The sequence below is a fragment of the Lissotriton vulgaris genome, chromosome 7, assembly GCF_964263255.1.
Source record: "Lissotriton vulgaris chromosome 7, aLisVul1.2, whole genome shotgun sequence".
Taxonomy (NCBI): Eukaryota; Metazoa; Chordata; class Amphibia; order Caudata; family Salamandridae; genus Lissotriton; species Lissotriton vulgaris.
In genome coordinates, this window is record NC_141695.1 from 1,541,742,576 (window position 1) to 1,541,755,498 (window position 12,923).

At 36.8% G+C, this 12,923-nt stretch overlaps 1 protein-coding gene across 1 annotated transcript; it reads left to right on the forward strand.

Annotated features, from left to right (window-relative positions):
- Positions 1-1,486: 1,486 nt before the first annotated feature.
- LOC147705964 (uncharacterized) lies at positions 1,487-10,340 on the forward strand. The gene is made up of 2 exons (XM_086929012.1): positions 1,487-9,655; positions 10,070-10,340. Exon 1 carries the CDS (start codon positions 2,773-2,775, stop codon positions 9,232-9,234), a length of 6,462 nt encoding a protein of 2,153 aa, XP_086785138.1. The 5' UTR covers positions 1,487-2,772; the 3' UTR covers positions 9,235-9,655; positions 10,070-10,340.
- The last annotated feature ends 2,583 nt before the right edge of the window (positions 10,341-12,923 follow it).

Below are 12,923 nucleotides of genomic sequence, written 5' to 3' on the forward strand. Positions count from 1 at the left end.
AGTGTGGTAATGAAAGGGCAGTTGAAACAGTAGGAGTTTCTAAAGAAAAAAAACTGTGGATTTACAATGCTAATGATTCATTAGCAGTGATTGGTGCATTTCCATTTCTGAAAACAGAAAGTTAGGGTGCATGGATGTGTTCTTTGAAAGATGTAATTTGAATGGTCAAGGAAGAAACAATTAATGAAAGATTGCACTGGATACGCAGGTGCACTGAGAGTTCAGAGTTCAATTGAAACATTGTTGTGTGAATTTGCAAACATGAGAGGTCTTCCAGGAGGTGGTTGCTATGGAAACAAGGCAGACAGGGCAGAGGGGGGAAGGGTTTTGATTTGAAAAAAGTGAGGGAAGAGGTATGATTGGCTAATATGATAGATATGTGAAAAGAATATCTGTATTTCTGTGCTTTCAATAGCTGCAGCCTTTGGAGTGCATCCTTTTTCTTCTGCTGAAGACAATTTGGTGTATTTCTGAGACTGTTTTCAAAACTCAAAAAATATTTGCTAAGGTGAGAAAAGATTTATTTAATTTAGATAGAGAATAGTATGATTTAAGGAGAAAATGATGAAGAAAGCTGTGTTTTTAAAATGTGGTTTTGTCTCTAGTTATATACTAATAGAATTAGTTTCATAGAGAAATTATAATGGCATATTTGGTGTAACATTCTGGCATGCAGTAACACAAGATATTGTAATACATGGAGGCCATTTCATGGTCTGTTATGTAAGCTGAAACAGATATGTTGCTTTTAAAAACGATTTCAGAAATCAATTACATTTCTGGATATTTACTGCTAGAGCTTCATAGGTTGTTTTGGGCCATATTTATAAGTTATTTGAGTGTCTAAGATGTTATGTTCGCCTTTTAAAATATAAAGTGTTCCTCATGGGGCAAGTGTCTTGTAAATACGCTCCCACTTGTGCTTGGCAAATTTAGATTTTGATTATGGGAGTTACCTAGCCATGTTAATAGTGTCCCAAAAATGGTGCTAGGGCATTCCAGAAAACACTTTCATGTGTCTCAAGGACATTTTTAGTTATTTCTTCATGAATGCAGGTATACAATTGATTTATATGCTGTGTTTAAAAACGAATTTTGAAATGAATTAAATTTCAGGATATGTACTGTTAGAGCTTCATAGGTTGTTTGGGGTCATATTTAGAAGGCATTTTAGTGTCTTTGATGTTATTTTTCCCTTTTTAAATGGAAAGCGTTCCTCATGGGGCCCTGAGCAGTTCTTAGCCATGTTATTTAATAGGAAGTGGATAACATGGCTAAGAGCATTTGCTGGAAAATGCATGAATATCGCTGATTTTTCTGCTATATTCATGGATTGTGGCCGTTTTTTTTCACATTGCTTCATAGGTTGTTTGGGTTCATATTTAGAAGGCATTTTAGTGTCTTTGATGTTATTTTTCCCTTTTTAAATGGAAAGCGTTCCTCATGGGGCCCTGAGCAGTTCTTAGCCATGTTATTTAATAGGAAGTGGATAACATGGCTAAGAGCATTTGCTGGAAAATGCATGAATATCGCTGATTTTTCTGCTATATTCATGGATTGTGGCCGTTTTTTTTCACATTGCTTCATAGGTTGTTTGGGTTCATATTTAGAAGGCATTTTAGTGTCTTTGATGTTATTTTTCCCTTTTTAAATGGAAAGCGTTCCTCATGGGGCCCTGAGCAGTTCTTAGCCATGTTATTTAATAGGAAGTGGATAACATGGCTAAGAGCATTTGCTGGAAAATGCATGAATATCGCTGATTTTTCTGCTATATTCATGCATTGTGGCCGTTTTTTTCACATTGCTTCATAGGTTGTTTGGGTTTATATTTAGAAGGCATTTTAGTGTCTTTGATGTTATTTTTCCCTTTTTAAATGGAAAGCGTTCCTCATGGGGCCCTGAGCAGTTCTTAGCCATGTTATTTAATAGGAAGTGGATAACATGGCTAAGAGCATTTGCTGGAAAATGCATGAATATCGCTGATTTTTCTGCGATATTCATGCATTGCAGGTCTTTTTTTATCACATTTGCAAGCACTTCTTAGCCATGTTATCCAATGGGAGGTGGATAACATGGCTAAGAGCATTTGCTACAAAGGTTGTTTGGGGTTATATACCATTTTTGGGAAATTATTAACATGCCTATCTAACTCCCATAATCAAAATCTAAATTTGCCAACCGTAGGTGGGAGCGTATTTACAATAAATTTGCACCATGAAGAATGTAAAATAGCATACTAGATACTCAAATAACTTATAAATATGACCCAAAACATCTTATGAAGCATTAGTAGTGCATATTTCCAGAAATGTATTGGTTTTCATTTAATGATTTACTTCATTGGTAGGCCTTCACATGTTTTTTTACCTTGGTTTTTTTTCAGTGAAAATCTTATCTGCAACAATGTGTTGGCCTCACCTGAAATAAACAAAACAGGTGATGGACTGAATGTGGATCAATGACACACATTCACCACAGTCCAAAGATCTGGGCCTAAACAAACCTTTAGATAGGCTACATCTTATCGTCATCCTGAATTAATGATTTAAAATATTAGGGAGTGATTTATTGGTGTTGTATGCCTGTTTTGTACCATTGAGTGTCATTTTTGTGATGCAGTGCTGGTGGAAAATATTTGCTATGTTAAATAATTAGTACGGCTTTAAGTTTTAGATGACTGTTATTTATTTACTGTTTGGTAATAGTGGTTAATAACATTTTATATTATATTTTTTCACAGATTCAACTGCAGATTCTTTCATAGTTTGGAAAATGCCTTCCAGAAGTCGAATACGAAAGGCTAGAAAACGTCAAAGACAGCAGGATGATGTTTTATTGCAGCAGTCCTCTTCCCCAAATACTTGTCAAAACACCAAGAAAGGTCCGGGTAAGAGCACGAAATCATTCTTAAGAAATATTTGTAGTAAAAAAAATTTTGCTCAAAAAAATGTGTCTGTTCACAAAAACAAAAGTTATTTAAATGGAAAGGAGAGACACATCACAAATGTTACTGGTAGAGGAAGAGATAACTCTGTGCATGATAGTAGAAGGAAACAGCAGTTTAGGGACATTCGACAACGAATGTTCCGTAATAGGATATTAGTTAATTTATTGAAAAATATTAAAAAGAAAGGCCAACAGAAAGCCGCATTTTATAGGAAGAAGAAAAATGTAGAGAAAATTATTGATCATGCTTTTGAAATCAAGCGAAAGTTGTTTATTTTGGTAATCAATAGAATTAGGAAACTAAGCAAGGTAATTTCTGATTTCAAAACAAAAAGTAGATGGAAGAGAGTAGTAAATCGTACTAACTTTTGTGAAGTTTTTTCCGGAGAATGGATGCATAGTTCAAGCTCTGAGGCATTTTTTAATGAGGAGAGTTATTTTCAGGATAATGATTTGGTGCATGCAGTTGACATCAGTGGTCGAGCTTATGAAGTGAAGGATGGTTGTCCAGTTGAAAAAGAACAACTTGTGACAACAGAGACAGAAGAGGCGCTAAGTGATGAGGTTTTAGGAAGACGTCCTAAGGGTCCTGTGTACATTTGGAAGTGTAGTTCTATTTGCAGTGTGCGACAGGTTTCCATCAATTTGCTTTGTGATTTTATACGGACATTTAATAAGAAAAGTTTGAAGCAGAAAATGAAGTTGTTGCAAGATTTAGATCCTTGCAGAGTGAGACAAATGACAGGTTTGCGTGGTCATTCACTGGCTTGTCTTTCCAGGAGAGTATGCCAGAGTGTTTTTCATCATTTCAGGATGCTAGCAGTGCATCATAATAAAGTGAGAAAATTAGTGAGAATGTTGTATTATGCTAAGAGTCCAGCAATTATGCTTAAACAGTTATGTGCTGCTCTTTTGCATGGTTCTGAAATAGATGTGAAGAATCTTTGTGAAGAAATTGAGTTTTGTTACTTTGGTAGTAAAGATGAGAATGTTCAAATTGACCCTGAAGTAGAGGGTAATGTGGAAGATAATGTACAGGTTTCCAGTACAGATAATTTTCAGAAGGAAATTGCCACGTTTCAGATGAAATCAAGTGAGAGGCCTAATTTCACTTGTGTATGTTGTCGACGCACTTATTATAAGAATCAGACTAAGGTAGTGGATTTATATGCAAAAAGTGAAAGGGAAAATAATAGTGAATGGAAGGATTTAGCCACATACTTGATGGTAGAAAATTATTTTGATTTGGGATCGGATCAACGTGTGTGTACTTATTGTTGTAATAAATTAAATCAAAACCAGATGCCTGCTAGGGCAGTTCATAATAATCTGGAATTGGTTGAGATTCCTTCTGAATTGAAGGATTTAAATACTTATGAATCTATTTTGATTCAAAGTATCCATCCCTTTCAGGCTATTGTAAGAATGGAGCCAAAGACAGGGAAGTTGCCTCCAGCAGATTTACAGAGAGGATTAAAGGGAAGAGTTGTTTATTTGCCTCTAGATTTGAATAAAAACATTAACACAATTGGAATAGAAAAAGTGGAAGAGGAACCTCTGGTTATCTTGGTTAATGGGGTTCCGACAAAGAATAAGAAAATATGGCAAGATTTAGTGGATGTTAGGAAAGTCAAAAAGGCAACAGTGTATTTGAAGAAAAATAATAAGTACTATAAGAATGTATATGTTGCAGAAGAGGAAGTAAGTGATGAAGAGGATAGCGATTTGTGTGCTGGCCAAATTGAGAAAGTAGAGGCCTCTAAAAGTGAAGAAATATATGAACATTATAGTGTTCATCCTTTGCATTCCAAGGAAGTCATGGGGAATGCTATTGAGTTGTTTCAAATGAAACAAGCCAAAGGGAGTCCCATTAGTGTTTGGGAGGAAAGTTTGGAAGCTCGGTGTTTCCCACAGCTATTTCCCACAGGTCAAGGAGGAAGATATGATGAGCGACCTCGTGAAATTCCTGCGTCTGAATACCGGACTTTACGATTGTATGCAGAAGATCCTAGGTTTCGGCAATGCATTCCCTATTTGTTTCATCTCCTGTTTGAAAGCGATCTGTCTGGACTTTCATATGCAGTGAACCACATCTTAAAAAGTGGTATACAGATGCGAAACATCTCGGCAAGTGACTTTATGCATAAAGTCAATGTCCAAGACAGTATTTTGGATTCTCACTTAATTAATCTCATGGCGTGTCAGCGTGGTACTAATGAGTACTGGTACCGTCGTCATGGTGATTTAAAATGTATGCTGAGGAACTTAGGAACTCCGACATGGTTCCTCACTCTGAGCTGTGCTGAGTATGGCTGGGATGACTTACTTGAATTTCTACGAGAGGCAAATGGAAATATTGAAAACATTGAATTCAAGACACCTGGAGAACTGTGTTCTTTGGATCCTGTGAATGTATGCAGGTACTTCAATCATAGATTTGAAGCTATGATGTGTTTCATCACAAATAAAAAGAATCCACCTCTTGGAGAGGTGTTGGATTTCTTCTGGAGAAAGGAGTATCAAGCAAGAGGTGCCCCTCATATACATATGTTGCTGTGGATCAAGGATGCACCTAAATTTGGAACAGATCCGGATGACTTAGTGATGAATTTCATCGAACAGTATTCTACGTGTGCTGTTCCAAACGCAACGGAGAAGAAAAGTCTAAGAGAACAAGTTCTACGTTTCCAAAGCCATCGTTGTGGAAAGTACTGTCGTCGTAAATTCAGAAACAAGGACAAGTTCTACACCAAATGTCGTTTCAACTTTCCACGACCGGTGATTTCTAAAGGAAGAGTGAACAGTTTGATGTCTTCGCTGCGACATAATGTGACGAGGAAATCACCCAAGAATACATACAATTTGAAAAGGAACGAAGAGTCCAAGTACATCAATGACTACAACCCAGTGATTTTGTCCATGTGGAATGCCAACATGGATATACAGTTTGTGGCTGACAACTGTATGGCTGTGGCTCGGTATGTGACATCTTACATCACCAAAAAAGAAAAGACCGAACTGAAGGATATGTGGGAGGACATTTCCCATGAAAAGAGCCTCAGCAAGAAGTTGTACAGTTTCAGTCTGAAGATGTTGTCGCATCGAGAAATCGGAGCTTACGAATGTTCTGATCGATTGTCTTCAGCAAGTCTCTATGCCAAATCCAGGAGTCTCGTTTGGGCGAGTCTTGGTCTTGCTGCAACGCGAAATCGAGTTCTAAAACCTGTTCGGGAAATTGAGTATTTGGCAGAAAAGGAACCAAACAGTACCGACATTTTGAAGACCAACATGTTGGATACATATTATCCAAATCGAAGCAGTCACCTTGAGAATGTTTGTCTATATGAGGTTCTCCAAAATTATATATTCAAGAGGAACATCAAAGAAGATATTGAGAAAGGAGTGTATGCTGTAATTGGAAGTGAGGGATGCCTGGTCAAGCAAAGAAAATGCCAATTAGTAAACCATCGAAAATTGAGTGGCGAATCTCCAGAAAAAAAGGAGTTTTTCTATTTAGCACTTTTGCAACTTTTCAAGCCTTGGCGTGCAGAAGAGGAACTGCTTGGAGATTTCCTCTGTTACGAAGACTCTTTCAATGCAGCCAAGGAGTCCATAGAATGTCCTGCTTTTTCTAAATATCAAGAAATGCTAACTTTGGAAATTGAGCAGGAAGCAACGATTGCAGCCGAGATTGCCAGAGACAGTTCTCAGGACAGTCAGAGTTCTGTTTCATTGAGTCAAGATCCACTTGGAGGACCTATTATCGAAAATGAAGCTGCCACTGCTATGAATGAAGTAGAAAGAGCCATGGCACATGCTCAGGAGGATTCAGTTAACTTACAAGACTTGGAAAAACAACTCAACGTTGAGCAGAGGAAAATATATGATGAAGTTACCAAGGAAATTGAGCACGGATTAAGTCATGAGAAGAAAGAGTGCTCATGTACGTCGTTGAAGCCTGTCCGACTGTACGTGAGTGGAGAAGCGGGAACTGGAAAAAGTTTCCTCATTAAAGCAATCTCTTGTTATTTGAAGGAAAGGACTGAGTCATCGCTGTCTTGTGTTGTTACCGCTCCTACTGGACTGGCAGCACATAATATTAAAGGTATTACTTTGCATCGTCTACTGATGCTGCCGGTGGAGCATGACAACAAATTACAATACAACAAGTTATCTGGAGATGCTTGCTGTGAAGTTTCAAGAGTTTTGAGGAAAATGAAACTACTTATCATTGACGAAGTAAGCATGGTTTCCAATGTCATGCTTGCCTTTGTGCATTTGAGAATGCAAGAAGTACTTAAAACTGAATATGATGTCTTATTTGGTGGGAAACACATCATTGTTTTCGGAGATCTTCTACAGCTGACACCAGTAAAAGGTCAACCTGTGTTCAAAATACTCACGCATGAAGATACCAGGAAGTGCCTAGGGAGCATTGGCAACGTCAATATATGGTTAAACTTCAATTATGCAGAACTGCATCAAAATATGCGTCAGGCAAAGGATGAAGATTACAAGAATATTCTACAAGATATTAGAATTGGAAAAGTGACCGAGCATGGGAAAGAAGCTTTAAATGCACGATTACTGTCAAATTTATATCCCAAACAAGAGATTGTGCCTGAGAATATTTTTCAGAAAATTACTGAGAAGAAATCCGGGATATGTCTCATGCCAACTCTTGCAGAATGTGCCATCTTCAACAACAAAATGTTGTATTTAGAAAAGCAAGAGATTGTGAAACTGGAAGCTATCGACAAATTAGAGCATATGGGATCAACAATTATTTTGTCAGACAATTTGAAATCAAAATTGGATTCATTAGAGAAGACTATATCTAAGACAGCGGGTTTTGAAAAGACTCTGAATGTGTGTTTAAATTGCCGAATCATTTTGAGACGGAATTTACATGTAGAAAGAGGTCTGGTAAATGGATCAATGGGTAATGTTGTTGATTTTGAGAAATACAGAAATAGAGATGGAATTGAATTTTTAAGAATTAAATTTGATGGCATTGAGGAAGTACAGGTAATTGCTCGTTGTTCTGCTAGGTTTTTGCTTGTTAAAGACTTATATGTTCGCCGTAAACAGTTTCCTGTTTGCTTGGCATATGCGGTGACAATCCATAAATCGCAAGGTTTAAGTGTAGACTGTGCATTGGTGAATATTGGCAGTTCAGTGTTCAAGGAGGGTATGGCATATGTGGCATTGTCTCGAGTTAGAACTTTATCGGGATTGTACTTGATTGACTGTGATGTCACAAACATTTGTGCGGATCTAGATTGTGTTAAGGAATACAATAGGTTAAGAAGAGAGTATGCGCCACATTTGCCTCAATATCCTTTGTTTGAGAAACGTGTGGTAGGCCGGAAACGTAGAAATAGCAGTAATAGTAGGGAGGTTGTTGCAAAAAGACTAAAAGTCAATGAACCGAAAGTTGTTAGCAGAAAGAAAGTGGATACTGTTGAAGAGATTGTTGGTTTTCAATTTGAAAACAGTTCTGGTGTCAACTGCTATGCAAATGTCGTTGTTAATGTTCTCTTTTCACTAGAGAGTTTAAAAGAACAGATTGTGTTCAATTCAGAACAAAGTTTATGCTGCTTGTTGAATTCTGTGTTAGAGAAATGTAGCACTGATCGAACAAAAGTAGAAAGTGTGTCTGAAGTACGTTATCTGTTAGATGAATGTTCAGGTCAAACAGACTTCTCTGAAAATAATCAGCAAGATTGTCAGGAGTTTTTAATGTATATGCTTGATATATTGCAAGATGAGGGTGTAGATGTAGATCACCTGTTTGGGCTTTCTTATCAATGGCAGCATGACTGCGAGAACTGTATGGTATCAAGTACTACTAGTGTAGACTCAGAAAGATTTATATATTTAACTTTGCCAGACAGTAAATCAGTGTCCTTTAATAAGCTAGTAAATGCAGCGGATCACAACATGGAGTGTAGCCAATGTAAATGTGATATGATGTCAACATTATTTATACGTAGATATGGCCAGTATGTCATTTTAATGATGCAACGATGTAGGCCTGATGGATCAAAATTGTCAACTTTAATAAAAAATTTTGTGGCTTCTCAGCTGTCAATATCAGGGAGGACTTTTGTTACTGTAGCAATTATCTATCACGATGGTCCATCAACAACATCAGGACATTATACAGCTTACTTAAAGTCTGGAAACGGCTGGTCATTCTGTAATGATTCTGTTGTAACTTTCAAAAAAAAATTGCCGTTTGACCTTAAAAATTCTTACCTGGTGTTTTTAAAACCAAAATTTTAAGTAGAGGGAATGTAAGTCTGCAATGCTGTCTCGATTAAAAATCCAACTATATAAACCTGATGCAAGTAAGTCTGCTTCATAGTAAGCAGTATCAGTGTCATAGGAAAAGGAGAACATGAGTGACAAAGAAGAGTAAGATATTAGTAGTCCAGGATTGTGAAAATAATCTCAAATATTTTATTTTTGAAAGTTGCGAAAATAGAAAATGACGGGATTTGATTGGAAGAATTACAAGAGTAGCGAATCGCGGCAACATGATTTGGCCTAGTGGAAACATGTGATATAATGAGAGAAGTTTTTTTTCTATGTAACATATTTCACGTATCGATGGAGGTTTTCTTTCAGAAAGTGGTGGGCTGAAAATATTTAAAGCACAACAGAGTGGATGCTGTTTATGGGAGATCATTCGACGTCATTGAAAGTAAGTCAATTTTAAGGAGTTTTGAAATCAGATTTCTTTGGTTGTATGGGTTTTTTAAACACAGTCATTTTGATTGTGTTTTTTTTTCCCCGCTGTTATATGATGAATACCTTCAAGTCACTGATTTAAGTGAAATTTGATACATTCTGAGAACAGCAAAAATAAACCATTTAACATGTATAATTAATGTTATCGTTTTTGTACTTATGATAGGCCTCATTTCATCAGCATGAAGATACTGTTTGTTGAAAATAAATATATTTAGGATTGTGTAGGGGTCGTAGAGAAGTAGAGGTTTATATAAGTTTCAAAGTTGTTTAAAAAGTGTTTCTTCTTGAACCTTTTCTCTTCTTTTTTCTAATTTTTAAATACATGTTTTAATATTTTTGGAAATGTTTGTTCTCTCTTTTACAGATTGAATGTATGAAAAATTTTCGTTAAAAATTAACAAGAATTATAAGGTAAATGTTTTCTACTTTTTTAACCTGCATTCCACTGCTGATGATGTCACTGACTATGTTATGAATGATGTAATAATTGGGCATATCTGTTATCTCGTTAAAAAAACGAACAGTAAGTTTAAGGATAGGAAACAGACAGTTATGTTACAAAAAAGAGAGCTATAGGACGTAAACAAAAAAAACTGTTACTCGCAATCCACTGCTGATGATGTCACTGACTATGTGAAAAATAGTGTAATATATGACATGATCAGAAGTGAATTGCGGGTCACAGTATCTTTTCTTTACTCCCTATAGCTATCTTTATAGTAACATAGCTGTCTGTTTTCTTTCCTTATACTTACTGTTCCTTTTTTTAAAAAAAATGTTTTTGGTGCGCTCAAAGTTCGCGTACCGGATAGCGAACTGGGAGCGAACTAATAGAAATAGAGCTTGGCAGAGTTCAAAGAATTCTACCAATTTTTTTTAATAATGGGGAGGTAGTTCTGAAAAGAACTTTTTTTTTGTTTTTGTTGTTTTAAATTTTTTTTATTAGTTTTCTGAACATTTTTTATATTTTTTTGTTTTTTTCTGAACATTTTGTATTTTTTTTAATTTTTTGGGGGGAGGGGGGGAAACAAAAATGATTCATCGAAGAGGGCTCAACAGGAGCAACAAAAAAAAGAAGAATTTATTTTTGGGGGCGTTTTGGACATACATGATTTTTGATGGCTCTAATGATAAGAGTTATACTACTTTCGCGGTAGCATAATGTTTGATTGCACCTCATACAAACTTGTTTGACTTCCCCCATGTCCATTTGAATATTTGGGATCAGCTCCCTTGCTTCAGGTCCCGTTATTTCTGGCACAACCGATCTTCTGGCTATTGCTGGTGAATTCTGTTGTTCGTCTCGAAGCTGAGCTGCACTGTAGTTATTTGGGTGCCACCTGCTCATGTGTCTGTGCATAGTGAAATTCCCATAACTATATTTTTTATCCGTGCCTCTAGAAAGACGATCATCACAGATTCGGCAAAAGACGTACCTAGCGTTCACTTTCTTTTGCCCTGGTGGCATTTTAAAAAATTGCCATATGAAATGTTCCTTCCGGTTGTACCTCCTGGGCTCCTCTGGCAAATATTCAGGTTCTTCCTCCTCTTCCTGATCTTCCTCTTGTGGAAAGATTGGTTGAGTAGGTGGTCCTTTTTTTCCATGAGGAGGTGGAGGTGGTGGTGGAGGAACACTACCAGAAGCAACAACAGAAGCCATTTCTCTGGATTGTACAAAGGTCTTTCTCTCACCAAGATGAAAGTCAGAGTGACGAAAGAAGGAGGGGTTTTCATCATTTGGGAAAAGCCAAAGTTCTAAACCAATGAAAAGTGTTAATTTTAGATCACATGACCTAGTATTACATCATTAGGAAACTAAAAGTGAAATGAACTAATGAAAAGTGTTATTATCGAGTCACATGACCTGCTGTCTTTACGTTTCGCGCTTTGCGCCGCTATCCAATCCGCTTCCGGGTCCGCTAACTTGGCGCGTCGGAAAACGTATTACGCGACAACGCAAAACGTCATGATAACGTAACAGTTACGCTTAAGCAACGATTACCGGCTCGCGTACCAAGTCGCGGCTTTGAATTCCGCTAACGGGAAGCTGACCAGTTCGCGGACTAGGAGCGGAACAAATTTTTAAAAAAAAAAAAATGTATAAGAAAACATGTACAATATATTTTATGATTTAAAGAAGAATACATTTTATAGATAGAAATATTACCTTTCAAAAAACCATTGAAATTCAATGAAAAAACCATAGGTTATAGTCCATATATAGTTAGGAATTTGCATTTACAAAACCTTATTTTACTCGCATAAAACCATTGAAATTCCATATATAGTTAGATGCGCTAACTATATATCGCGCACCCGCAATCCACTGCTGATGATGTCACATATTACATCATTCATGACATGGTCAGTGACATCACTGATGACATCACTGATGACAACATCCAGTGACTGTATGTTTCTGTAAAGTTAAAATATGTCTTACATATTGAAGAATGAGTGGATGTATAAGTGTCTGGATGAAGGATTTAGTAGGTGCATGACTGACTGTATGATTGAGTGATTAAATGTGTCTCACTGAGTGCATGGGTTAGTGACTAAACTGTCTTAATTGGTGCATCATTATGTCTGTTGTTCTGTAAACTGTTGCATGTGTTGATAAGTAGCTATATGAGTAACTATATGGGTTATTGATTGGTTGCCCAAGTATTTGTATGGGAGACTGAGTGTGTGTGTGGGTGGCTGGGAGGTGTATGACTCTGTGCATAGATGTGTGAGCAGTTGATTCACTAGATGTATGGCTTCAAAAGTGCATGTGGAAACAGCTGTATGGGCGGTTGACTGTGTGCATGAGTGTATTGGTGAGTGAATGGATATCTCAGTGCTACATGTCAAAGTAAGTACATATGTAAAACACAGTACATGTGAGAGTTGACATATATAAATAACTGTGCATAAGAGCCAGTGAATGTGTGAGTGGCTGTATGGATCATTGTGAACTTGTATCAGGGATTATATAAGAGAGTAAATATGTGTTAGTATATGTTTGAATAAGTAAAGTTTGTATAACTGTATAGTTGAGGAAATGGAGGTGTGATTGATTCTTTGCATGACTGACTAGGTGTTTGAGTAACTCCATGGATGAGTGGCAGTCTCTGAGTGTCTGTTTACACTGATTGTATCTAAGGTTATATTAGAGTCTGAAGAGGTTCATCGTATTATCACATGAATGATATCATCAGTGATGTGATCAGTCATGT